Source organism: Grus americana, chromosome 1 (genome assembly GCF_028858705.1).
Source record: "Grus americana isolate bGruAme1 chromosome 1, bGruAme1.mat, whole genome shotgun sequence".
NCBI lineage: Eukaryota > Metazoa > Chordata > Aves > Gruiformes > Gruidae > Grus > Grus americana.
The window spans coordinates 6,719,568-6,747,154 of NC_072852.1; the positions used below are offsets into that span (position 1 = coordinate 6,719,568).

At 42.5% G+C, this 27,587-nt stretch overlaps 1 protein-coding gene across 14 annotated transcripts in view; it reads left to right on the forward strand.

Annotated features, from left to right (window-relative positions):
• CELF2 (CUGBP Elav-like family member 2) overlaps positions 1 to 27,587 on the forward strand; it is a 577,644-nt gene that overhangs the window by 444,945 nt on the left and 105,112 nt on the right. For all 14 annotated transcript variants that reach the window (XM_054819652.1, XM_054819577.1, XM_054819567.1 and 11 more), the window contains one exon: positions 23,322 to 23,404. In XM_054819652.1, the coding sequence (XP_054675627.1) occupies positions 23,322 to 23,404 (83 nt within the window). The remainder of the gene's footprint in view (positions 1 to 23,321; positions 23,405 to 27,587) is intronic.

Below are 27,587 nucleotides of genomic sequence, written 5' to 3' on the forward strand. Positions count from 1 at the left end.
ATTGTTGTGGCACTGAAATTCTTTCCTCTTCCAATTTTCTATTAAATGAATAAACATACAATATTTATCTGCTTGCCACATAAAAAAGCGATGTGTGTTTTTGTTAAACAACAATGGCTTATAAAAAAACCCCACAACCCTCCTCTTATTATAGAATGTTCCTAATTCTATTCAGTTTTAATGCTTCAATCATTTGCTCATAACATGGGGGGAGGTTTTGCAAAGGACTTGAGAACCGGTCTGAAATCTTCACACACTTTGACATGGAGCTCAGAAGAAGAAAAAATTTGACAACTAAGCAATGTCAAAAATGAAGTGTAATTGGGGAGTAGCCTTACGAGCATGTATTTCAGCTGCACGGCACCTTCCAAGTCTCTTGTTTCCACTGTAAGAATGGCGCTTTATTGCTTTCATCTTCTGCTCCTGTCACCCCTCTAAAATCAAGCGCAAGCGCATCTGGACGCATACGCACAAATAAATAAAAGCCTAAAATTAAAACCCACAGCGCGAGAAGTTTTGCTCATTAAAAGACAGAAGAAGAGACTCCAAGGCAGTACGGATTTCTTTGTCGCTGCTGAGATGATGAGATAGGTAAGTATTACAATGATGGGTCACAATAAGAAGCTAAAGACCATATAAAATGTTTTAGCATAAATACGTCATCAGTTTTGCTAGTTCTTAACGTGACATTTAAACCCCAGGAAAGCCTTGAAAGGATGTCCGTTGTTCTTTATCATTTTGAAATACGTTACAAAATGGACATATGTGTTGCATTTGCAGTGTAAATTAATTACTAGTTCGTTACTTCCATCTTCCCCGCACCAGACCTTGTCATGCTGTATTTTCTGCCGGAGCAGGGTAGCAAGAGGACAGTGTTGGGTACGTTTTGGGTCTGGTGGGACCCACAACCTACTCAGTGTCAGACTTCTGCGATACAGATGCCAGGAAAGGATGCGCCGTGCCAGTTGTAGTATTTTTTTTTTTTTTTTAGACATCGGTTCCGTAGTGCACGGGAACCGTCAGTGTATGTCAAAAGAACAGCAAATAACTCCCTCAGGATAAAGTCTGGTAGCGGCTTCTAAGCCTGGTTTGAGCTTGACTCAAGCCAGTGAGCTATGGGTGGAAGGCTGCATATGCCGTATAAATCTGCCAGTCCATCTATCTCAGGGAAGAAGGCATTTTCAGGAATTTGTGTCTTTCTAATTGCTTATAAAAACACTCTGAGGCAAGCTGGTGAATAAATTAAATTTGAATGTTTCCAGTGGATCTTTTCAGGTTTTCACTGAACCTAATTACTGTCTAATCTCTGCCCACGAGTACGCAGTTTTAAGTGGGACATTAGACTTTCGCTCTGCAGATTAAACTCTGTGGTGCATAAATTCATTATTATTTGTGGAGGGAAAAAATTCAGTGTCTACTACCTCATGATTTTAATTTAAAATAACTACTACATCCGAGTCCTGCATTCTTCTAGAAGAATAAGACGAGCTGTAAAGGAGTGGAAGATCTTTTCTAATAAACCATGTCTCTTATTTGCCTAACTGAATTGGGAAAAATTATGTTTCAAGCAATAATTAAACTGTCCTAGTAGCTCAAGATGTCATGCTTTCAATTGCAATTTTAGGGAGCGGTACCACAACAGGGAGTAGATTAATATAACGTACTGCATGAAAGTTTTTAGCTGCAAGGGTGAGCGTGGCAGCGTAAGGAGCAGCGCTGCTGCTTCAGCCGTAGATCTCCAAGTATTTTGCAAAGGGAGACAAATATCATCACCCAGGTTTTACCAGCTGGAAAAACTGAGATACAGAGGCCTGGAGGGACTTTTCCCAAAATTTTCGAGTCCTTCTGAGTAGGCAGAGAATAATGTTCTGCCTGTGCCATTGTTGCGTCACCTAAATCAAATCCGCTCCCGTCATTCTCAGTGCTTGAATCCCTGAGCTGGTTGACAGAAGGATGTTTGTTTTGTTAACACTGCCCAAGTGAGAGCCGCATGAGTTTATTCACGTATTAGTTGGAGCTGATGAGGGCTGCAGTCAGAAAATGAGTGTGCAGTAGACTCCACACCAGCTCCCACTCTTCCTCTGCCCCCCCTAATTAAAACAATGAGTATTAAACAACAGGCTTCCTTTATTATTTGCAGATCATGGGATATAAAAATCTTTGTAGATTTAAAATGCACTATATTAACCCGAGTAATTCCGCCGGGGCTTCAGCTTCTATAGTGAAAAGTGTTGTGTTGTCTCTGGCTCAATTAGATTTTTTTCAGTGTCAATTTTAATTCACTTCACCGGAGCATGGGGGAACTCTCTGTGGAAGGGAAAATGTTACTTCTGAATGAGAGCCTCTTGTAGCCCACGTTTTATTTAAGAGTTTTAAAATGCTTCGTGGTCCCACATTCTCCCTCAAACGTCTGCTATCGTGTGCCGTAAGAGCTGAACGAAGCCGCTTGGTTTCTTAATGCGACAGGCATCTGTGTTTGAGCGGGAGGATGGAAATGGGGAGAGAGAGATTCTAGCTTCCCTCGTTTTATGTAATACTGAAAATCAATAAAGCCTTGGTGAGCCTTGATGGCCAGACAGACATGATTATGTCAAATGATTCCCATCCTTACAAACATCAACGTGGCCACGCGTATGGAGAAATAAAAACTAAGCAGGGTTTCCTTTTGCGATGCTGAGTCCAGGACAGAGGTTGAGTGCCCTGAGCAGTTGTTTTGTCCCCTTCAGACTTGGCGTTTCTCACCTCCCGTGGCCATCGGTACTTGGGTGCAGATTGCTTGGTTGCGCTCCGCTTGGTGCACGCTGCTGGAGTAGCCCAAAACTATTTCATCCCTATTTTTAAAGGGAAAAATGGTAGCAGATCTTTAATTTGAGGGTGCTTCTTGTTGTTGTGAGAAAGAGAAGACACGAAAAAGAGCCTGCGGTAGAGTCGTAGGGGAAGGTTTACTGTAGACAAGGGCCTGAAATGCCCGCTGTGTATAGGTGGGGCTTTCCAAAATGCTCGTTTCCGTCATGCTCAGCGTGATAGGTTGCTCTACCTATCTCCATACCTGTCCTTCCAATATTTCATTAAACTCTCAAGACATTAGATTTATGGATAGTCGTGGACGCTATAGTTTTACTTTGGGGTCAGGGGGGAGGGGGTTTGTTAGTTTGTTGGGTTTTTTTGACTGACACCTCCCAGATTCCAGTTTTACAAATGATTTAGGCTGCTTTCCAGTATATGTCTGGGCTGCCTATAGGAAAGCACCTGGGAGCGTCGGCAAAACCAGTCAATTGGGTCAATAGATGGGAACCTCTTTTCTCATTCCGACAGAAGACGATACCGCAGCGTGATGCTGGAGTGCCCCATAGCTATTAATAATGCCAGCTTGTGTATGAAAGGTAAATACGAAATTATCTCCAGAGAGTACCCCTTCATGTTTTGCAGAAGAATTGAGCAAAACACTTTATCAAAATTCTGGTTTCCAAGTGTGTCATCTCCCAGTCTTTACATTTCCAACAGTGTTAGCTTTCCTTCCAGTCCTGAGCTGTTAGCACGCAATGCTTTTCTGTGCTTTGTTCCTTCCTAGTTCTCGCCTGGGTATATATTGAGTTAAAAGGTGCTGTGTGAAAGCAGGGAATTATTATTATTATTATTATTATTATTATTATTATTATTGTCATCATCATTATTTAGATGCTGCAGTTTAAGTAGTTCAAAAAAATCTCACAACTAAAGGTCAGCGTAGCTTGTAGGTTTACACGTGCACAGTACAAGTAACCTTCAGAAATTTCCTCATGACAAGATAAGTGCAGCAATTATATTTAAATGAGTGCCGGAGAAAATTTCACTGTAAACTACATTAGCTGGAGAGCATATGCTGTAAGAGGATTTAATTGAATTAATGTTACTTACTATCAAATGCTCCATCTAGTGTATTGCCAGGTCTCCTTATTACTAAGAATAATATTTGGCTCATAAAGACCCCTGTTCGACTAAGCACACAGTCCTGATGACTTCAGCAAGTGATTAAAGTTAAAGCATGTTCTTCACTGCTTCGCTGAATAGGAATAGGCTTGAAGCTAGAAACAGGTATCGGTGTGTGGACATAACGCGTAATCACCGAGCCCTTTAAGGCGGCTCTTCATGGAGATTCATTTAACAGATGGTTTTCCAAATGTCTAATGAAGGTACGATTTTGGCAGAAGCGGTTTTCCCAGTTTGAGCGTAGCTGTTGCGGATAACGGCTGCACTGGCGACGAGGACGAGCAACCCGAGCGCGAGTCGGGGTGTACGACAGGAGGGGTGTTGGGGTGGTCCGAGCTGGGGCTTCAGAGCCCTCCGCTAAGAGGAATGGTAACCGATGGTGGTGGCAGAGGGATTGCATGGAATAATCCTGGTGGTGTTTGTAGTGCTGTTATTAATGCAGGATTCTCGCTTTTGTGTTACACGGAGATGCCACAGTGAGATCCAGGAAGGTATTTGGTGTGACTTCCTACGTAAAAGCAGAAATGCAAATAAGCTATGTTAACATATTCACATTTTATAAATGGGAAACTCAGATGCGTGGAAACACAGTGACACAGCCTGAGACATGCTCCAAGCCAGTGATAAAGATATCCAGTTTTCCCAGTCCGCTCTTATGTTTTAACTGTTAAGGAGAAAATGTGATATATTGGACGTTTTTGCAGAATATTTTTGAATGTCAAAAATACCACTGAAGTACGCGTCTCCTTTATGTTTGATATTATTTTATTTTCCTTTCATATGCATTCTTTGGAAAGCGAATACATGAAATCTGGCAAAAAATTCTTTTATTCTCCATTCATTCAGCAACAAAAACAAAACAAAAAGGTTTTGAACCACTCTTTTATGGAAATTGGGAAACAGTGGAATAGTTTCTACAGCAACTTTCTTTATCATTGGCCGAATCAAATGACAAAAGTTTTAATTCACCTACGCATCGTACATTTTAATGATCCACATGTCAGTCCTGAACTTCACCCACTCGTGTTTTTGCATGCAGTTGACATTCTGGTACAATCAGTACGGCACATGCCATTCAAAGGAGCTACATTCTCCTCTTTGTTTTTGTGGTTTTGGTTTTTTGGGGGGGAAAAAGAAAGAGTAATTGCCCGTGTCAACTGATGTTCAGTACACAAAAACTGTAATGCTCTCTTAAAAAATCATTGATCTGCTTTTCCCCCGTGAAAATAATTCAAGGTCTCAGTTCACAAAAGAGAAATCAGCATGTAAAGCAGCAGCCCAGCAATCTGTGCTGCAAGGAGTGAGAGCGCGATGATGTTCTGTGCAGTGAATGTCAGAAGTGCTTGCTATCTTAAAAAAAAAAAAGAGATAAATATTTAGTAAGGGTGAGAACCATTATTACCATTGCGGTCAGATGTGATTTGGGGGAACAATCTGTTTAGAAGAGAGAATAGGGAGCTTTTCTCATACATTCATATGTAGCATTTATGATTGAACATCCATTAGGCAGCATCTGGCATGAACTGTTCCTCGTTCTCCCGAAGTTTCATGGCTGTGTTTTGCATTGAAGGAGGATATGACGAAAGGTAATTTGGTGTCTCACTCGTGTTGGTGTGTCAGGGTTTTCACTTTGGAATGACTCCCTTGAAATAGGAGGAAAGGGGGGTTGGAGGGGGGGAACCTTTGGGGTTCTTTTGTCGGGCATATCCAGTATTTCGATTTGAAGGAGAGCGCCCATGGTGAGTTGCAGTGCACGCAGCAAGGCAGGAGTGCGGCTGCCTCCGCTGTGGATCAGGATCCGTGCACCGCAGATAACAAAGGGACCCAAAATCTGGGGCTCCAGTCTCGTCCACATGCTCTTATTATCATTTGCTGTTCGTATTGCAGATGCACGTAACAGATTGTACGATATGCTGTACAAACAGATTGGTGAAATGATCTTTGTCCTGAAACACTGATGGCGCAGAGGAACGAGAAGGATTGAAAGCGTGCCGGCAGCGAAAGCTGTGCAGCCCAGACGCCGGAGTTTTGGACCCATGTCCTCAACAAAAAGGGCTTTGTGCATCTTTATTGAAGCAAAGATCTGTTCTTGCTGATCTTACTGTAACCGCCTGAAGTTTTAAATAAGATTTAAAAAAAAATGGCACAAACATCATTAGAGAGTGAGTAGGAGAAGGGAATGTGCCTACATCTCCCTTTTTTCTTTTTCCCTTCTTTTTTTCTTCTCATCTAACAGCATTTCTCCTACACTTGCCAAATCGAGCATGTCAAAGGAGCAGACTTTCAAACTTTGGGTAGTTGCTCACAGTATTGGAACAACACCCTGAAAAAAACAAAAAAAAAGGCTGGGGTGTGCAGGGCTGAGCCTTTGCTGACCTGACTCTGGGAGGCACGGCTCATGGAAACTCTGATGCTCTGGAAATAACAACGAGAGCGAGCCTGCAAACTTGGCTTGCTCTCACTGGGCTACTCAAAACAGGAAAAATTCCAGTACTTAATGTCTTTTTCGTGGTCCAGGGCATGTAAAGAGATCATCCACTTATGCCCCGTGTGGTTAAGAAAACCAAGAACTGCTCGTCTTATTTATTGATGTAGCTGATGTGCATTTCAAAGTTCCTAGATGTTAGCTTGTGGGGAAAGGAGGAGTGAACATTAAGATTAATTTCAATGAAAATATTTTTGTGGGAATAGATAGTTCAGTGAATATAGATTATCTACAGCTGGTACAATAATGATATAAGCCTGTCTATGTGTTTTCTTAAATCAATAAACTATTCACGTGAAAATGGAGGTGTCTGGATTGTGCAAACGGCTCTTTCAGAGGAGCTCTGCTTAGGGATGAGAAACGATTTTTGCCATTTCGAAACACTTCTGTTTCTCTTTCATATGAAAGTGCTCTCTCACTAAAATTACTAAGGAAAACATTTTTCAACTCTGAAGTATTGCTGATATTCTGGCAGTGGCTGTGGCCAGTAGTCCAAGCGATGGGAACTGCTGAGCGCTCGGAATTTAAACAATTTGTGTTGACTTTGTGGTAAAAGAAATGTTCTGCCTGGACAGCATAGAAAATGTGGACCCACGTGGTTTTCTGGGCTTGAAGTACGATGGTACCTCAGCGTGCCAGGAGCCAGGGCTCAGTGTCTCTGGCCGCTCACGGCTGAGCCGCTACAGCCTTGGTCAAGAGAGATGGGTCTCTAGATCGGGCAAGAGATCTCTTCTTCCAGGATGCAAAGGTCTCAGGTTTGGAAATCTAACTTAACCAGGAAGAGACCTGCTAGTTCATCCAGCTTGTTGCCTGCCAAATCCACGCTTGTTCCGTTTAGTGCATTCCTAAATGTTTTGTCCAATTTTATTTGGAAGTGGACCATGGGATGCCGCTTCCAAGTCTCCCCCTCCTCCAAGATGAAATGTTTTATTATTGTACTGTAAACACACACAATCCTAACATTTTTTTTGGTATTTTGGTCCCCCCACTTTATTTATTTTCTGTTGTATAATCCCTGTCTGTGCTAATGCTGGTGAATGTGAAGGATGTATTTTCTGTCATGTAAAATAGTACTGGGGATAAACTCTGCCTAAGATTTTGGCTGACCTGCTCATCAGGCTTAGCTCAAAAATTAATTTGTCATTACCCAGGTGCTATGCACTAAGCTTTATTGGCATAGAGCAGCACCACATACTGTATGTTCTTTGGAAGGAAAAAAAGTGGTCATGTAATTACTGAGACAGTAAACAGTCATTTCCAATCTAGTAATATTTTATATGAACTGGCACTGTATGTTGTATATCATCCATCTTGCTAATCCTTGTTCCACATTGCCTCCCACTTGAGGCCAAGAACATTACAGCTGTGCCAGAGAGTGGGTGGAAAAATAGCCTTATTATTAACCTAAGTTGAAAACATAATGGCTTTTTGAATGTCTTCATTCACAGATGCAGTCATACTAAAATATTAATACCCTTAAGTATAGAGCAACAGAACTTTCATTTAAAATCTATTGTCCATGTGTTGCAAAAGTGAAAGCCTTAAAAAAGTGTTGTGAATGCCCTATATGTATTGTTTTACCTTTTATCTTGTAAATTCCAGTGTTCTGTAATAAAGGAGCCAAAATATTCTTTGGAGTAGGTTTTGAGCAATGTTGCTGCTATCACTAGCATGGTCTCGTGGTAAATGAAAGAAAGAGTTTCTCCAGTCTTCTGTTTGTCTTAAAACACAGGTAATAATCAAATGGATATTGAAACACAGATAATGACTTTTTAGTACCATCAAGCAGAGTTGCATTGCCAATGTCAGTGTTTGTTTAAATCTCACCCCCGGTGGGATGAGAAGTATTCAAGATGCATGTGTTTGTTTTCTGGGAGCAACCATCACGAAGAGTAGAGGAGAAAGCTGCAAGCCTCATCTGATTCATCTTCATAGGACCCCAAAATCCTTGATTTGCAAGCAGAAATGAGGGACGTAGCAGTGAAAACTGACTAAATCTCAGCACAGCGTCACTGAAAAGCCACAGAAAAAGGAGATGATGCTGTTCTTCAGCCGTAGTCGTGGTTTGTATTTCCTAGGTCTGTAACTCACTTCTTTGTGTATCTTCCCAGGGAAAAATATGAATCTTCCACAAACATCTTTGGGAGGTGTAAGAGTTGCTCTTGAGTATTCAGAAAAACAGGAAATAAATCTTAATTGTATTAATTTATGACTAGCATGAAAAAATGTGTCCCCTTTTAAAAAGAAGAAAAAAAAAGATTCAAACCTATATTGTATCACGCCATGTGTTGTAAATCAGCCTAATTGTTTTAGAATTCAGAAGTGTTTCATCATTTTAAATTGGGCTTGTCTGATATTTAGTTCCACATTTTTGGTAACTCTGCAGGACTAATCTGAAGCCTGCTGTTGCACATGAAAAGCTTTTTTTATCCTATCTTTTAAGACTGATGGAATGAGAGGAGGTTGACAAGTAATCGCTTAGTTATCTCTGTGTCAAAGCTTATGATATGCATTATAGTGAAAACGTGCAATATGCAGTTCCAGAAATAATTTTACTGTACATTAAGGTTTATCTTTCTTGCATACAAAATGCAAGAGTGAGTAATGCTGATAGCGGATTTCAAATTGCTTGGAAATATCTTTAGATTTGCCCTAATAAGGCTTAGCAGGAGCCAAAATACAGTACGAGATACGGAACCCAATCTTACCAGGACTTCCCTCCAAGCGCATCCTTATTCCCCTATCCCCCATCTCAAGGGAAAAGAAAATTCACATTTTTAGGACATCATTTTGCAGTTTCTCTGTTGACGCACTGCACGCTGTGGACAAATACAAGTCACCTATGAGTAGGGGGGTTTGTGAAAACACCAAGCAATGCTTGTTCCCAGTAAGAACTGGTGGTTGCAAAGCTCATTTGACAGTCTGACCTCTAACCCACCATTCCTTAGTTCTCCTTCAGGAAAAGTTTGCACGGTTTTTCCTTAAACTAGATATTTTAAGCAATAATAACATGTTGAATAAAAGACGAGGGCACGCTGTAACATTATCTAAAGGATACCGCTAGCAAAACATTATGATCGTTCAGGTCGGTCTTCCTGCGAAATGAACACTGATTAAAAGAAAGAACCTTTTGTCAGAGAAGGAGCAGAGGCTGAAGATGAAATACTGTACAAGGACCCCTTGGATTTTTTTATTTTATTTTGAGTTGGGTTTTTTTTAGCTTTCAGATAAGACTGGGGACTTTGTTCTAAAGCTCTACGAATTTTTTGGTGGCGAAGCACCGTTAAGCTGCGCATCCGTGATATTTTGTTGGACGTGTTCCTGTGGCTGCCATGGTGACCTACGGAGAACGCCGTACAGAATCATGCTACTCCAAACGTGATTAGATACATTCAGGATCCGCATGCTATTGATGCCAAGGAACACTGAATAGTTTCATCTGCTTTGCAGACAAGCTTCAGTGTGAGCCCTCCTGCCACTGCCTGCTCAAGGCCACCTTTGACAACCGCAGGAGCCAACACGTAGCTGTTTAGGCACTCGTTTTGTTCCTTTTCTCTATTTTTCCTTCTCCCTCTGATTAAGTTGCCAATCATCCAGCTTCTTCTTGTCTTGATAAGTTGCCAATCATTTCATACAGCCTGTACCTCTCTAGCCAAGTATTTCTCTTGTCATAACTTGGAAACAGGCTGCTGGAGATTTATTTTAAATCTTGATCTGATTAAATGCCACATCTTGATCTTTGGAGAGCCACAGGACCTATACATCATGGTACTATCTTGTTTGGACTGCTGTGAACTGGTATTAATTAGAAGACTTGAGACGTGCCCCATAGGTCGTCCAACACGCTCTCGCTATTCCCTTCCCTTAATAGATATTAAATGTTGGTGAATAGGCTTTTTTAATCAGTTTTCCAAGTCATACATGGTTGATAGTATCAAGAAAGAAACCATCAATTGTATGAAGACTTCTGGGGGGCAAATAACATATTTATTTGTATGGCACTTGTGCTTTTACCATTTTGCTCTGGTTAGTGAATTATTTATACAATGATTGCAAAGTAGTAGCGTTATTTAGGAGGGTTTTCAAGAAATAAATAGCAATGGGAAATTAGGCAAAGCTGAAAGTGTTTACCGTGAAAAGTGTCTTTAAAATTAATGTTTGTGAGATTGCAAAATAGTTTTCTGGGGAAATTATGGGAAGCCTGATGCTGGGAAATCTACAGATAGGACCAGATAAAACTTTGCAAGAATTACAGGTGGAAGCGTAATGCTGTCCTCTCTGGGAGGGGAGCTTAGCTGAATTTTCCTGCCTCTAACAGTTTTATAATTCCATAAAAACCACTTTCCTAGATTTGCAAGATAACAGTTTCCCCCAGTATTTATACTTCATTAGCTCATTTTCCAGTCACAAGGAAAAGACTGTATGAATCATCTTAGCTTTTCGCTCTCGTTTTGGAAGTACGTGTGTTACACGTCTGTCCTGCACCTCCCTTCACTGATTTTATGTTAATCATCAGAGAAAAAAAATGAAAAGTAATAATAATAAACTGGGATAACAATCTCTTACCACAGGCATTTTCCGTGCTCCTGTGAGGCTGCCCAGGCCAGGTGAAACATCAGCTGTAATTCTTCATCAGGACATTTTTTATTTTTACACTGTTAGTCCGTGCCAAACAAGATGCTACACAAGGAGCAAACGTGAGTCGGGCTGGGAAGCTGTTGTGAGATACCTCTCAAATATCTTTGAGCTTGAGCTTTCGGAGCATGGATCCCCCACACGAAGTATGTTCTTCGTTCTCAATGCTTGTGCTCATTAAGCGCTGCCATTTATTTTTGTGTGTCTGCACAAATATATGGCTTTATTACTAAAGTGGTTTGTTTATCTTTGCTGCTGCTGCATTTATTTTCGCACTCATCTAAACAATTAATTAGGGAAACACTTGAGTGCCGAATACACTTCTTCAGATACCACTCAGTTGTGGTTTTTTATTTCCAGGAGCATCAAGCATTTTAAAAAAAAACCCCATCTTTTGCGTTTTTTTCTAACTATGCCTTTTTCCCCCTTGTTTGAAGCTTCCGCAGGCAGAGTATATTGCTTTGAAAGATCATGGGCCCTGTTGAGAGTTCAAAGGCAAGTAAAGATGATGCTTAAAGTTCAAAGGCTCTGTGGCATTGCATTTTCATCTGCATAAAATTGTTTCAACCAGCTGGAAAGATAGAAGAGTTGCCAGGAATTTCTTCTCTTTCTTTCTTCTTATTATTATAAAAAAGCTTAATTGGCGAATCAATGTGTCACTGCTAACAAGTTCAGGGAAAGTGAAGCTCCTTAGATGAAACACTCCTTGAAGGTGTACACAGTGTAGGAAAGATGTGACATGTGCTGTGACCCTGTGAGAGTGAAACCGTGAATGCCTAGGAATCAATACGAGATATGTAGGAGTTTATAATGGTGAAGTCAAGAAAGAACTGAAAGTGTTTGACTGCATCTTGGGCAAACGGAGCAGGGAGTATGACGTATTCAGACAATGGATTTTGACCTAAGTTTTAAAGATGGGGAAAAGTAACACATTTTTAAGAGAAAAAGTTGTGCAATAGGTGGAAATTTGCTCCTTGAAAATAGCATGTATATTGTAACAAATCATGACTCAGAGTGGAGGCTTTGTCCTTTGACTGGCAAAGAATGGAGCCCCCGTTAGTCGGCTTGGCCAAAAGCAATAAAATATGGAGTTGGGTGTTGAGGAGAAATAAGTCTTTGTTGACTGAAGCTCAGGGCACTTTGAGACAGTATTTTACCTAGAATTTTTCCCATGCTGCTTAAGTGCCCCTTAAGCCAGCTCGAATGTCTTGTATTGATTTCTGCCATTTCCTATAAGCAGACTTGTGGAGGAAGCATGCCCGACTGTAGTTGGTTAGATGGAAGCAGCACTTGCAAGTTTTGCTCTGCTGTTACTCGTGTTGCTTTTTTTTTTTTTTAAATGTTTTCTTCACAGTATTCCTTTAAGCTCAGGACATTTTATTCTTTCCATTTTACAAGAAGCAGCTGGGGCACAGAGAGATTAAAGGCCAGATTGTTCAAAAGCATTTAGGCATCTAAAGATTGAGATGAGCATTGAACATTATTTTCAGAAGATCTTCTACACCCTATTCCTAGAAATGAATTATACAAGGTCAGATTTAGATTCTCTTGCAAAAATGGTACGCAAGTCTTCCAGATCCAGACAAGTGTTGAAACCAACTCATACGTCGTCGTCTTACCAAGTTTCTGGGTAAGGGGCAGGGTTGGATTTTTGTTGTTCTTTTTTTAATGGGTTTTCATTAAGTGTCAGCAATGACAATCTTTCCACCCTCTGCCTTATTTTATAACTTCTTCTCCCTGGACCTCTTCCTCTTTTGTCTCTTTGTAATACTAGATCTGACTTTTCCTATCCTGTCTTTAGAAGACACAAACCCAGAGTTTTAGAGCTGTCAGGGCTGTGGGTGGACAGGTGGTCGTGTAGTACTGAAGGAATCTGTGGGATTTAAACAAAACTTCATCGTGTCAGATACAACAGGACCGGATAAGCTGTCATTAAAAATGCATCATAACACCAGCTTTTGAATTCATAAATTTCTGGATATATTTCTGAAAACAAGGTGTGACACAGACATTCTTGGTGTATTGCATGTCTGTGACAACATGGGCCACACTGAGATTTTAATGTCTCTGGTTCTATTTCTAAAAAAAAAAAAAATAAATAAAAAATTCATTCCTGTGGGTTTGCTATGAAAAAGCTCATGTGCAGAATTTGCTAGTGAATGAGAGCTGGTTGCCAACTGATGAATGCAGCAATAAAACAGTAATTTAACTGATGCCTGCTAAAGTTAAATAAGCTTGCACTGTATTTCTAAGGAAGTTCAACTGTGTTAGTAGGGGTTTTGTGGAAAAGCCACTTAAATTCACTTCATTGCCGTTTCACAGAATCGCAGGCTGGCTGGGGTTAGAAGGGAGCTCTGTGGTTCATCTCACCCACCCCCTGCTCAAAACAGGGTCACCTACAGCAGGTTGCTCGGGGTTGTGTCCAGTTAGGATTTGAACATCTCTAGGGATGGAGAGTCCACAACCTCTGTGGGCAAACCATGCCAGCATTTGATCACCCTTATGGTAAAAATGTTTTTCCTTAATATTTCAATGAAATTTCCTGTATTTTCATTTGTGCCCATGGCTTCTTGTCCTGTCACTGGGCACCACTGAGAAGGTTCCATCATCTTTACTTCCTCCCCAGCAGTCACTTAGACACGTTGATAGGATCCCCTGACTCTTTTCATCTCTGGGCTGAACAGTCCCAGAGCTCTCTCAGCCTCTCCTCATGTGAGAGATGCTCCAGTCCCTTCATCATCTTCATGGCCACTCACTGGACTCCCTCCAGCACGTTCATGTCTCTTTTGTACTGAGGAGCCCAGAATGGGACCCAGCACCCTAGACGTGGCTGAGCAGAGGGCAGGGATCACCTCCCTCAACCTGCTGGCAGCGCTCTGCCCGATGCAGCCCAGGATGCCGTTGGCATTTAACCAGTGAAAATAATTTCCAGTACAGAACACAGGTTTTTCATAGTGACAGTACAGGTTTATAAATTGCAATTAACTCTCAAAAGCAAAGATTTGTAGATTTTAAGGGAATAATTTTATGGTAAAGCTATGCTATTCTGAGTATTTTTCACTACAGAGTTGCCTCCTAGTTGAACTAGGACTTGAGTGGCTTCTCAGGAGTCGCAGTGCAATTAAAGGTTTCAGCAGAGCAGTGGTCTGGAAGTCTTATCATCGGGGAAAACCAGTCTTTAGTGATCTTTCTCAAGCATTCAAGTGAAAGAAAACATAGAAGGAAATCCAGGACTATAAGATGTGTGTGCTAGGAAGTTTGATTTGCTACTAGTGAATATCGGGGTTGGTGACTGTAGGGCTTTTGAAATGTCGTTAGGGAGAGATGTGTCCCTGCCTATATTAATTGATGTAAATATGATCTTTGTCTAGTCTCTTTTGATTGAAATACAGTGTCACACCAGTTTTTTACTGTATGAATGGATTAATAAGAGAGGAAATTTTTAATTTCCTTTTTTTTTAAGCATCTGTGCTCTGAACCCTCTTTCTCTACTATATCCAAAGACGCGTTTAGGAGATGGACAAACTAAGGACTTGAGTCCAGTAAAATGAAAACAGCAGCTGTTACCTGGCCAAGGCAAAAAGCAAACAATGACCAGCTGGTGGGAAGAAGAGTATGAATTTGTGTGGGGGGAGGAGAAAGTGAATTAAAGATTAAGGAGAGTTAGCGTGAGAATAAGAAGGAAAACAAGAAAAGAAAAGGTAAAGGGGAAATTAGGAGAAGGCAGCATAAGAAACAAGTGATTATTTGTGTTGTAGGTTCATTTAGATGTCCTCCTAAAATTCAGGATTTCTTTGTGATACAGTATATATACGTAGTGGCAGGCCTTGTTTAGAATTATTTCCAATTAAAAAAAATAATTTCTTGTTTCTCCTGTATTTTGTGTATATTCATTTCTATATTTTACAGGTGGGAAGTACAGTGACTTCCCATGGGAGGCCCTTCACAGAGCTAGAGATGGGAATACCATCTCCCCGCCCTCTCCCCCTGCTATCCTACTTACTTGAGAAATTTCTTTCCAGAAGCTCAGACAGGCAGTTTTTATTGTAAGCCATATGGACCAATGTATAAGATCTCAATTTTTCTCTGCCCCTGAGATCTAGAAACATGGATGGACCAAACATGAACTCAACAAGAGGGCTGAGCAACCGCTTTGATTTTCTCGCTGTTGTTGATGGACTGACAGCCTTCCTTCTCGCAGGGCTGGAAAAGCAATGACTCTCCCAAGGGATTTACACTGCGCGTAAGGTGCTTGGAGGGGCTTGGGAAAGTTCCCAAGGAGCTTCACACTGGGTGGGTGCTTGGGAAGCAGCAAGCCTGGCCAGTGATGTTTTCATCAACGTGCATCAACGGGGTGTAGACACGGTACTGATTTGCAGGTCCAACGCCATCAACTGCTCCTCAGTATCTCCACAGCACTTTCTGAGTTTACGTTTGAACATCTCTCATCCGCTAGTCAGCCCAGACCGTTACAGCTCGGCTCATACGGTGGTGGCTTCTTTAGGGACAGATTAGTTAGGAACGACATGAAATTGCCTTGATGCTATAAACCTGATTTATAAGTATTTATTTACCCTGCCACCGCGTATATAATCCAATTCTGCATCTGCTTCCCCCCCCCCCCTTTATCACCATCTAGTGCAAATATTGAATGAGTATTATCAAGCTGCAGATGTGAAAGTTGACCCTTTTCTTCAAAAATAAACCCGAGAGCCTGACACACTGTACCAGCGTGCTGGCCGTTCGCTTCCTGGTCATTACACAAGCAGCGGGAGAGTTCAGGAATTTGCTAAACGCTGTCATTGTCCTGTATGAAAAAATGTACATTGAAATTCTTCAGATACTTTTACAGCTATTAGCCATTTAAAACTGTTTAATATAAGTGGCTTATTTCAGAGAGCAAGAAAAGCAGATTCTGGCAATTTTGCCCTTGATATCTTTTCTATCTGTGTCGCACTTTAGTCAAAATTTACATAATAATGGGTAGGAAAGTGTTGTGGCACACGAACCGGTGCATATTAGTTCTTAGTTGCTCTCCCAAAAGGCTTGAAAATGCAGCAGATTTAATCTAGGTCAAAAAAAAAAAAAAAAAGAAAAAAAAAAAACCCCACACTTCCATTTTGTAGGCAGAGGACATTTATAGAGAGCATTTGTATTCACAAGGGTAGAGGAATGACAGAGTGCGGCTCCTCCAAAAGAGCTCCCCAGTGCAGCTGAAGGCTGACAGCAAACTAGGACTTGTGGCCAATTAACAGAAAGGCCGTCATAACTTGCAAGGCATGGAGAGAAAAAATTGAGCTCCGTGGGATCATTTTTCACCGGCCATTTACAGGGCCGTTACGGACCTGGAGCATTTGTGCTTTAACGCGCTCGGGGCGGTTCGGGGCACGCCAGGGCTGGTGCATCGCCGCCCTGGATGTTACAACCAGGAGGAAAAATAGAGCGCAGGGTGGAATTTGGCACGTCCCGGTTGTGAATCCTCCTCGCATGTGAGCCCCTGCCTACCTTCAGCTAATGTATTAATATTAGAAGCGGCATCACTATAATATGTGCTGTCATTAGAGTGGCGATGCGGTTTCCTGGCTGGTGACAGGATTGGTAATACGGTTTCCATCAGGGTGCCAATTATATCAAACTATTAGCAAACCTGAGCTAATTGGGAGGCGGCATCGTTAAAGGTTGATTTCTGTAGTATATGGCAATTCTATCAGGGATTGCTTCGGGAGTGAATCACTGCCACCGTACTCTCGAGCGACGCCGTATACAGTAGAGCAAGGGGATGGTGCAGGTAGGAATCAAAATGCATCCCTGCCATAGCCACCTTCTTTTTCTGTTCAGCAGAATTACAGAAATAGTTGGATTTTTAGTTCTGGAAAGGTTTTTTGCTTTCCTCTGTTAGGAACGTCTGTATTTGCTATTCAGCCATTTCATGTTTTTCTCCGGTTTTTGTATGGAATCACCCAACCGAAATCTCTAAGACTCGAATCACCTCTCCCGGTCGTAGACTGGTGTCTTCCACGCAGGTTATCTAATTGCACTCAATTCTGTAATACAGAAGAAATGCAGAAAAAGGCTCCCATTTTTTTTTTCCCCCCACCAAATTTAACGAATGTGAAATAGCTTGTTGCCCAACCACGCATCTGAACTCCTGTAGCAATAGGTCTTTTCAGTGGCTTTAGAGAATTTTTGATGTCTTCCTTGCCTTGTGGAAAATGACGGTGTGGGTCATGGTGGGTTTGGTTGCAAATCACATTGTTCAGGCAGCCGTTTGTGATTTACGGAGTGCGTGTTGCAGCATTCGGGTGAACAGCTGGAATGCCCTAATTTAAATGTTTAAATTTTGGTAGTGGAAGAGTGAGTCTGGAAATCAGGAGAGGAGCATTTGGAGGGGGGAAGAAAAAGAAAGAAAAAAAAAAAAAAAAAGAAAAATCCTCCTTAACTTAGGCTAGCTTGAACTGTGCTGGATTGACAAGAAGCTACTGTCCCCATTGAGATTCCAAGCTTGTATGAAGCCAGCACCTGTTCTGCTTGCAAATGCACACACAAAAGTGAGCTTCATTCACAGAAAGAAAGAAACATAGCGGGACTTCACTCATTTAGCCTTCCAGGGCCTCCAGTCCCTTGATCTGTCAGCCCCTTAGAATTCAAACGCAGCCTTTAAAGGAATTTTCAATTCACAACATGATGACTTTGTTGATGTCCTGAATGCGAATGTATTTTGAATTGAATTTGTCTGCCAGGATTCCATTACTCGCTAAAAGAATACAGAGTTCAATCATCAGATAATCATTATAGCTGTTTTGAAGTGTTTATTTTATTAGTCTAGAAGGTAAAGCAAATTTCATACTTTTAAGTTGTCGCAGGATTTGCAGGCACGCTGATAAGCTCTTGTATTTCTATACCCTATGGTTAGGGTTCAGATACTGGCAGCAGGTGATAATATGCACAACGCAGGAGAGATCCAAACTGACAAATTTCGACAGTTGAAAACTATAGAAATTCATAAATCAGACAAACGAATATGAGGTGGGGTTTTTTGGTTTGGTTTTTTTTTTTTTTTTCTCCCATATCTTTTCTCTTTTAATTCCCAAAAGTTAAATTTTCAGGCCTGGGAAATTGCAGCACGTTTTTTCTTCAAGCAAATCAAAACCTCAGAGCATCTCGTAAAACAACTTGTTTTAATTCCTGGCCACGTCCAAGGGTTATTTTCTCATACTGATGCCCGTGCATAATTCCTGGTAACTTCAACCTAGGAACTATAGATTCAGTTTAGGGAGCTGAGAGAGACATTTTCACACCCGAAGCAAGATGGAGGTTGCCGTATTCATTCAAGCGTGAAATCCTGGCTGAGAGATTAAGCTTCTTACACAGATCCCAGTGCTGTTAAACGCCAGCGAGGACCGTGTAAGCCACATCTCTGAGTGGAGGAGAGCTTCCTTTTGTTAGGTGTTCAAAATTAGGAATGTAAACAGTTCTCACGGAGTAATTAGTCTGTGTTTGAATAAGGAGAAAGGGATGAAAACAATGACATGACGGAGCTCCTAGCGATGTCATAGGGCTGTATCTTACAGCCTAACAAAGCCGTGTTTCTCTGCTGGGTGGATGGGGACGAGGGTTTCACAAAGGGGCTAATTTGGGTCGTAGAGCAGAAGTCGCGCGGGAGGAGAAGTCCCATTGCAGGAGGTCACTGACAGCTCTTTGAAAAAATCCTCTTGTTCGTAGGAGGAATGGCACTTTCTGAAGTTTCATGGTGAAAACTCTGCAATTTGTCGTAATTCCACAACGCGCACAAACGTCCTCCAGAAACCCAAGTTCGCTGTCAGCAGAAGTTAATGGATGCAGTGGTGGGAGAATCCTCACCATTTGCTTTTTTTTGCCCATCCCTAACTTCTAAATGGTTGCGTTAGTGAAGCCTTGGCTGCCTGATCCCCATGTTATCAAGTTGCTGCCATCTTTGACAGTGACTCAAGTAAAGCTGTTTCTAGCCATACGCGAGGCTGTTTGCCGCTGTCGGTGTCTTGCTAAACAGGTTTATGTGGAAATTAAATAAATAAAATCTCCACCACCGGTGCTAATTGGTGCCTTTGGCAGCCTGAGCGGGGGCTTGTGAATTGAATGTGTCATGGAGAATTGAATGTGTCAACTCTCTCCCAGTGGCTGGGACCTTGAGGTCTTTTTCTGGCACTAAATTTCCTTTGGGAAAAAAAAAAAAAAAAAAGAGCGAGAGAAAACAAGCTGAAATAAGAGATCTTTTCCCTTTTTTTTAATGAGGTGTTGAAGTTGAGCATTGTAGTGTACACACTGCAGCGTTTTCTTGTCGGACGCTTTGAGAAGTGGGGCTGGTTTCTGCCTCGGTTTCTCAGCATCCCATTTGTTGCCATTAGACGCTGTGCAGCACGGGGTGGCAGGTTTTATTCAGTCTGTTCAAGCATCTGGCAGGATAGCCACGAAGTTGTTGCCGATGTCCTTAAGGGACTGTAGGGATCCGCGTGATTCATTCAGTATTTTTTCTAGGTACAAAGAAGAGATGTCTTACGCTGTAGTAAATACGGTTCCAAGTAGAGCACAACCGACTTACCAAAACACAGGAGATTTGCTGCTTTGGAGGCACGGGACTGGCAGCGCAAGCTCCTCTTCCTTTGGTTGAGAAGATACTAGCCCGCATGGAGTTAAACTTGGCTGTATTTCAGGCTGCTGAGGATCGGCAGAACCACATCCACAAACCAATTCACCTTTTAAGTTGTCCTGACTAGGAGGGGAGAAGGTTATCACTGTCAGGCTTCGAGTTATTTGGGTGTCAAAAAAGTTTAGTCGTGGTTCAAGCTGCTGTCAAGTTTGTTGGTGATGAAGCCAAGATTATGTGTGCAGGGGGCTGGAGAGAGGACACTTGGGGTTTTTTTTTATTTTCTCCTACTAGGAAATGCACTTTTTCTTTTCCAGTGGTGTCACTGGTTTGTCTTTGGCAGTATTACACTTTCTTAGGGAAAATGGAGGGAGGAAAGTCGTTTCCTAGTTGTCTTTCAGCAGGGGCCAGCTACCAGTCTTAAAGCACAGATTAGCCCCATCTTCTTGCACAGGCATCTTCCCTTCCAATATTTCTGCAGAAAAGGCTGAATTTGGTACTTTGTCCTGCAGGATGTGGTACTGAGCCAAAGGGATTTTACACTGGAGGCATCTTCAAAGCCGACCTGTTAGAGCTGCAAAGGTTTGCGTAACTTGGCAGCAGCCACATCCAGAAAGTCTGTAGGCTGAGCTATAGTGTTTCCTTTGGGACCGTGTGTACTTTTGCCTTTTCTGTTTTCCTGTGTTTTCTAATTTTATTTTTTCTTTAGTGTCCAGCCCTGACCTCCTTAGCAGATAGCTTCAAAATCGGGTGTCCACAACTGGTGCCTATGGTCTCCTCAAACCACAGCAAACCGCCTCTTGTTTTGTTGTACTTTTTTGAGAAGATATGAACAAAATGAGTCCAGAGGAAGGTTTTATCCATGTGCATTTTCAGATGTGTCGATCTGTGAGCTTAGAAGTCTCCATTTTTGTCAGGGTCCGATGATCTGCCTGAAACATCTGCACGTCTCCCATTAAGCTACTGTTTTCTCCCAGTCCTCATTCACAGAGACATTTTTCTCTCCTGCACTATTACTTCCCAAAAAATGACTAGTTAAAGGGTATTTCACAGTATATTCATCTTTCAAGTACAGTTCTTTCAAGTACTGCCAAGACTGATAAACCAATAGATTTCAAACTTCGCCTTATCGGAATAAACCCACAGAGCTGAAATCTAAAATGAAACTCTTCAGATCCATGGTAAAGGACATCGCAATTGCAAAGTCCTGAATACTGCTTGGTATTTTCCCCTCTGAATCCTCTCTCCTGGTTAAAAAGCTTTATGTTAAAAAGCTAATAAACCAAATGAAGAACAATAGAAGATAGACTTTGGAGCTGGCTGGCAGGATAGAAAAATATTGCAATGTTTTCTCAAAGTCACACCATTAAATGTCACAAACTCAGGTTTGTTTTCCATTTTCATTCCAGAGTAAAATAATTTAAATTTGCAGAATTTTACAGTGGAATAGAAGATTTAGAAACACTGACAGGAAGCTCAAACCTTCACAGGCTGCGGCTGTCTGTAACACTCATCCCTGCCAAACAATGTTTGGCTCACTGAAATAATTATTAAACCGTCTCTATCATAAACTGTGAAATTTTAGGGAACCTGTTGGCAGTATGAAAAACGTTCCTCTCGGCTGTGTTAAGTCTGCGTTACCTGCCTGCCAGTGTATTGTATTGCCTGCAAGTGCTTTTCTGCGTGGGGGATAAACTCGCTGTATTCCAGCTGGGAATACGCGATTACCTGTGCTGGTTGTGAAGGTAATGGTCGTCGCTGGCCCGGCTGCAAAGCCGCAGGGAGCGTTCCCAGTGCAATCACAGCTTGAGCCAAGCAAGAGGCAGCGGAGGGCATGTTCTGGCTTCAGCCCTTCCTTCCAAGGGCTGGTACGGACCCGCTCCACGCGGTTGTTTAAGATGTGCTCGCTGCGATCTCCTGCGCACGCTTTCTCCTAGGTCTCCTTTGCTGTTACGGGGATGCTGCGAGGTTGAACAAAACCAGGCATATCAGGTGGGGTGTGCTCTTTCACCTCAGTCAACATTAGGGAACCGGTGCAAGCAGCAGCTTTGCTTGCTGCCCAAAGGACAGATTAGTTTGTCTGTGTCACACGCCAAGGGAGCACCGAGGCTCGAGAGCCGGGGTTTCTTCTGTTCACTCTTTGGTTTTGACACTACTCTCTGGAGTTGATTAAGAGAACAGGTTTGTTTTGTAATGTATCTGTAAAATCTGCATCATGTTGTTTGATGATAGCAAGCAGGTTTTTGCTTCAGTACCTACTTCTGCCTCCCAACCAGCATTACCCAGCATGTTTTCCGTCTCCCCATAGCAGCTGGGTCACCGAGCGCCCCATCTGCAGCCACAGAGCTCTCTAGGAGTTTCGGGGTCTCTTATTAATGTGACCTGGCTCCAAAGCGGGGGCTGCCCATGTCCGCAGGATGAGGGCTGCATTCAGCCTCACCCTATTTCCCCTATGGACAGAGTAGTAAGAGAGGAGGCTCTAAGCGTGTGCCTACATCACTGATTTACTGTGCTGGGTGGGAGCTATTTAAGTGTGAATTTTTCTTGCAATCTTGTTTTATGCACGTAAGCGCACAAGTGGTGCTCTCAAAGTGGTTTCCCTCCTGCTGGAAGTAAAGTTGAAGTCACAAGCTGGGATATTGTGTTGAGCATCCCACCTGCAACGTGGATGCAAGGTCCTCCCTCAGTAAGCTCTCCGCACGTGCCCTGTGCATCCTTGGGAGCAGACTTCATTACTGTGGGACATTACAGATTGCAGCAAGTCAAATCTTTGTCCTTGTTTCTTTGTCCCATGCCTACCATGTTATAGCTGTCCCCTGAGGATCTACCTGTGAGCCCCGACCTCCCCCTGGGCCAGGCGTTGAACTGCCTGGGTTGCATGTGCTGCGGGAAGAGTTACTTCCCATGGTTGCAGTAAAGTGACAGCAACCTGTCTTTGGTCCCACAGACCACTTAGCTGGACCATGCTGCCAAAGGGATAAACAGCAGATTAAGGCACCTAAAACCATCTGCGTTACTGAAGGTCAGACGGATGGAGCCTCACTTAGTGCTGCCAGCCACCAGCAGCCTCCAGTATCCCACCAGTGGCGAATCCTCCTCTAGCTTATCTTCCTTCTTGCAACTGAGATGAGTGCCCTACCGCCAGTCCTACCTTGTTTCAAACAGGGGGGGAGCAAACCTTGGCTCTTACATATAAGACCCTTTAAATAAGGTCCTGCTTTAACTTGAATTTCTGCCTGGGATGCAACAATGAATTCCTGCTGCTTGAGCTTGCCATGTTGCTTATATTCAAAGTATAATCGGGAGCCTTCAGAAAAATATAACCTTATTTACACTGTACAAAGCCAATTGGATTTTGGTTAACTTAATTTCTAAGTGATTACAGTTCACTAACAATGTAGGTGTGCTATAGATGCAATGCACAGGGGGTGACTTTTTATTTTAAACCATACAAGCTTTCTTTTATTCATGTCATACAGGCAGCCTCATGATAATTCACATTTCCAGCTTTCATAACGTGTTGTTCAACCACTGTTTTTTCTCCCTCCCTATTGTACTCTCACAAATCATACTCACTAATTTCTGAAAGCTTTTCATTTCTCTCTATAGGTTGTTGTTTCGTAACATTTTATACAAGAAAAGCTGCTCTTGAGGCACAGAATGCACTGCACAATATTAAAACTTTACCTGGGGTGAGTACATTTACTTTTTGATCCTAATTATTTTATTGCCAGAAAAATAGCCCTTTTGCTCAAGATGCTGCTTGGTGCCCCAAATGACCTTGATCTCTTCAAGGGAGGGTGGCTAACCTGATGGTCTGTCCTGTAACGGTGCCAGTCCTGTAGCAATGGCATCATCTCAAAAGGCAGTTGCTCTTCTGTAGAAAGTCCCTTGGCTGGAAACAGTGCTGATTCCTGCTGACTAGAGGCAGTTACTGAAGTGCGAGTTAGATTCAATTTTTTTTTATTATTTATTTAAGCGGGGGGGGTGGAACAGATGGCAGAAAAACACCGCACCACTGGGGCTTCTAGTTTGAGAAGGGAGAGAAGAGGAAAAGACAAAATACAGCCAGCTTTGTTAAATGCAGCCTTTATCCACGTGGCTTCTAAACAACCTGACTCTGTTGGTGTGGTGGCTGCACATCACGGTACCGTAGAGCCTGGTACCGGGTAGCTGCTTGCACGGCGTCACCATATTCCTGCCACCACCTCTCCTCAGCAACCTGTTCTCACTGATGCCTCACACCAGCGGCTGGAACAGTTGCGGTTGTGTTGTACAAACTGTAGCTTGCGTTATCCTGCAGTAGTTCAGACTTAAGTTACGGGGCTAGAGGGAAGTATGTCACTGGTAATTGCATGCCTTAACTCTGAAATCATGTTTGAATGTTTTATTTTCTTCTTCTGGGTGCAGCCAAATACTTTGGGGATTAGAAGAATACAAAGGATGGGGAAGATGTAGGGGAAGTGTTCAAGTATGTGGTTGGAGTGTGTGGTTACAGACACAAAAATAAATAAATGCATACAACACTGTATAAATAAATACAACATTGGCTGGACCGACAGTTATATGCTCAATATCTCCTTTAGTTCCTATGTGCTGTATGTGAAATTGGACACTATGTGTTTGAAAAATTCGCATCTGGCCAGCTCACTTTATGCAACTCCTGTTAGGAAAGCCACCTCACGTGTCATGGAAATGACCAACGTAGAGAAGTGTGTCAGATAGATAGTAACCTGTGAGTCCTGCTAATTCACCGAGGTAAAGTCCGAGTCCTCTGTCATTTGCAAGTGAAAATGCTGGAGGGGGTGGTAGGAAGTCTGCAGAGGTAGACCAGCTACAGGAAAATAAAAGAAAAATTATGGCACTTCAGATTCACATGATGTTTTCCAGCAACGGGCCCTTGCAAGGGACAGTGTCAAGACCTTGCAAGGCTCCCAGTGGCAGGTTCGGCTTCAGAGGGTGTAGAGGATGTATGAGCCATCTGCAGAGAGAAAGGAGGACTCTGAGGGACGATTCCCTTTGACATGGCTTTGGAGCTCAGGTTGAATCTCAGCGTCCTCTGGCTCTGCAACCCCAGTTGTTGGTTCCCATCCCCACTGCCAGAAAATGCCGAGCCCTTGGATGAATGCTCTCTAATCCAATTCAGCTAATGCTCCGCTTAACCCAACTCATTGTGTAACTGCTCCCCAACACGCTTTGAGTCAAGCGGCTGTGCTGGGTAGGGTGGACACTCCAGCGGAGGTGGTCCCGAGCTGCTGGAGCAGCATCCTGCCCAGCCAGCATCCCCGGGGCCAGGAAGGGTGTGGGACCCTACCCTGAAGCTCTACCGTGAGACCTGTACATCCCTCCCCTCAGAAGCAGAGAGAATCCTTTCGTTTGCTCCTCTGTTCTTCCCTGAGCCCCACGACCTGGCTGCTGTGTTTCGAGAGATCTTCGTTATCCCAGCGGGTGCCTCGGAGGGGCACACTCCTTCCCTGACCTCCCACGTGCAGGTGGCAGAGCTGGCTCAGCTCTGCAGCGCATCTTACTTGAGGAGGGCATCATTTCTTCTCCACTTTTGGACAGCTAATGAGCCTACAGCAGTTAAAGAGACTACTGTGCCTCTTGATTTTCTTTAAATGAAGCTCAAAAATATAATATTTTTTTCTAATGCTACTGCTAGCTTTTTATCGTTTCAAACTTATCTTTTCAAGCTGTGTTTTTCTGTCCTGACTGTGAGGTTACAAACTTTTCTTTTAAGGCAACACGAAAATTACATTCCTGTGACTCTGTGGCTTTGGGCTTTAAAAATACTCCTGATACTGCCAGAGACGTTAAGATTTTACTTTGAGATAACTTGTTACACCTACTTCTTAAAGGGGCACCTCTAATAAAGAGAAGCGACTCAAATACAGAGTCATTACTTCTCTTTGAGAACAATTCAGCGTATATTATATGAGAGTGTCTACATTTTGCACGTGCAGTATGCTGACATTCAGCGTACGTGGTGATACTGTTATGCTGCATCTGTGCATTCCCAAAATAACTTCATTTAAGCACACTTTAAAGTTGTCACACATGTGCTGAAAACACTTCACATTAGCAGGATTCTCCTTATATGAATTTCAGCAATTTTCATGCTGTTAGCTCTGGCCCACTAAGCAGCTTTCGCCGAACGAGCAGGAATCGGTAGTGGATAGGTCCACGTGCGAAACAGTCTCGGAGCAAATGGAAGCAATCTTCTGGCAGGGTTACAACAGGGGATGAATTTGGATCAGGTTCATTCGGGCATCAAGTGTCAGCTTGCTTCCAGTAAATGAGATATGGAATGTAGGAGGTTCAGTAATAAGGTGTCTCCTGGAAACAAAAGAATCCATGCCTTCCGCTTTTACTGTAATACCGCCGTGTGTCAGATAAGAGGCATCCTTAAATAGCCCAGGAAGAAAATCCGAGGCACAGGCAGGTGATTTATTAGCATAAGGTGAGGATGACGGCAGGAGCAGGGGGCTGCAGGGATGCTGCGACGGTTGGAACTCGCCCGCGTTTTACCTGCGTGCAGGTATGACCCCCACCGCTGCAGAAGCATGGAGAGGAACACCTCGATGCTCATTAAATCACAGGGGCCAGATTAGTTCTGGGCTTACTCTCTTCATTTCTTAAATGCAGGCCTGCTCCACGTGGCTCCGTAAGCAGGTTTTAGACCAGCACTGGTGGAGCCAAAAAAGTGGGGGATTAGTGTGAAATTTATCCCCCTTCCAAGACTGCGTGTTCAGTTTAATTTGGGTAGGCGTTTGAGCGCAGCCAGCAGCGCTCTGCCTCTGTGTCTGCTTTTTGCACGGACCTCATCCTTAACAGAGACACGAAAACACGAGCGCTTTATCTGCTCCTTTGAGCTGCACCCTTTTAGTGGACATGAAGAAAATAAGACCAGACATAAATGATTAATGCAGAATCTTGGAAGAAAATATTGCAGGGTGCCTTGCTGTTTGATTACAAGCCTTGGAATTAGTCAACATTTCCATAATTCTAAACCAATATACACCTGTTTTCCCACTGTGATGTGAAGGCACAACTTAATTTAACAGAAACCCCGCTGTGCTAAATCTCTCATTAAATACCAAGCTAGTTCTGTAATTTAAAGTTGCAGCACCACTATTTTAACTGAATTGCCTTTGTATTATAAAATTAATAAGAAGTTAATGATGCACTTTGCTGTATTCTCTCAGATTTTTTTTTCACAGCAACAACAACAACAAAAAAGAAAGATAAAGAAGAAAAACATGTCACCAGCTGACATCTCAAGGCTTTTCTGGTTTTAATCATTTTCCTGAGGATAAAATTCATTTAAAAGATGTTTTTTTAAAAATTTTTAAAAACTTTCAGCATAAGTAGGATCAAACATCGTCTTTTTACTCATGATTAGTATAATCTCTTGGTTAGTCATAATATTCCTTGTCATATAATGGAGCTTTTATCTTTCCCCCAAAATGTATTTAGATATCTCTTGTTACAGTAGGATTGCTACTAGGCAGAGAAGAAGATATAGAGTGTTTGAGAAATACAGGCATATTGATATATATGATACATACCAACGCAATAGGGCCAGTTCTGTTTACTTGGTGCTGGCATCACAAGTAGCTTTTATGTCTTGTAAATGAACAACACGAATTTCCAGATGTGTCTTTTCAAATACGACGTGCAAGCGCGTAGCTCATATCCTGGCTCATGGGGATGCGGTTTGTATGATCCGATTTACAGTCAGGTTTTCTTGGAACGTTGGTTTGGATTTTGTTTTAAAAGGCAGAAGGGAGAAAAGGGAAAACCTCAATTGGAATGTAATAATGATCTTAGAAATGTGCTTCTTTGGGAGGAGATGTAGAGCTGAGGCCTTAACTA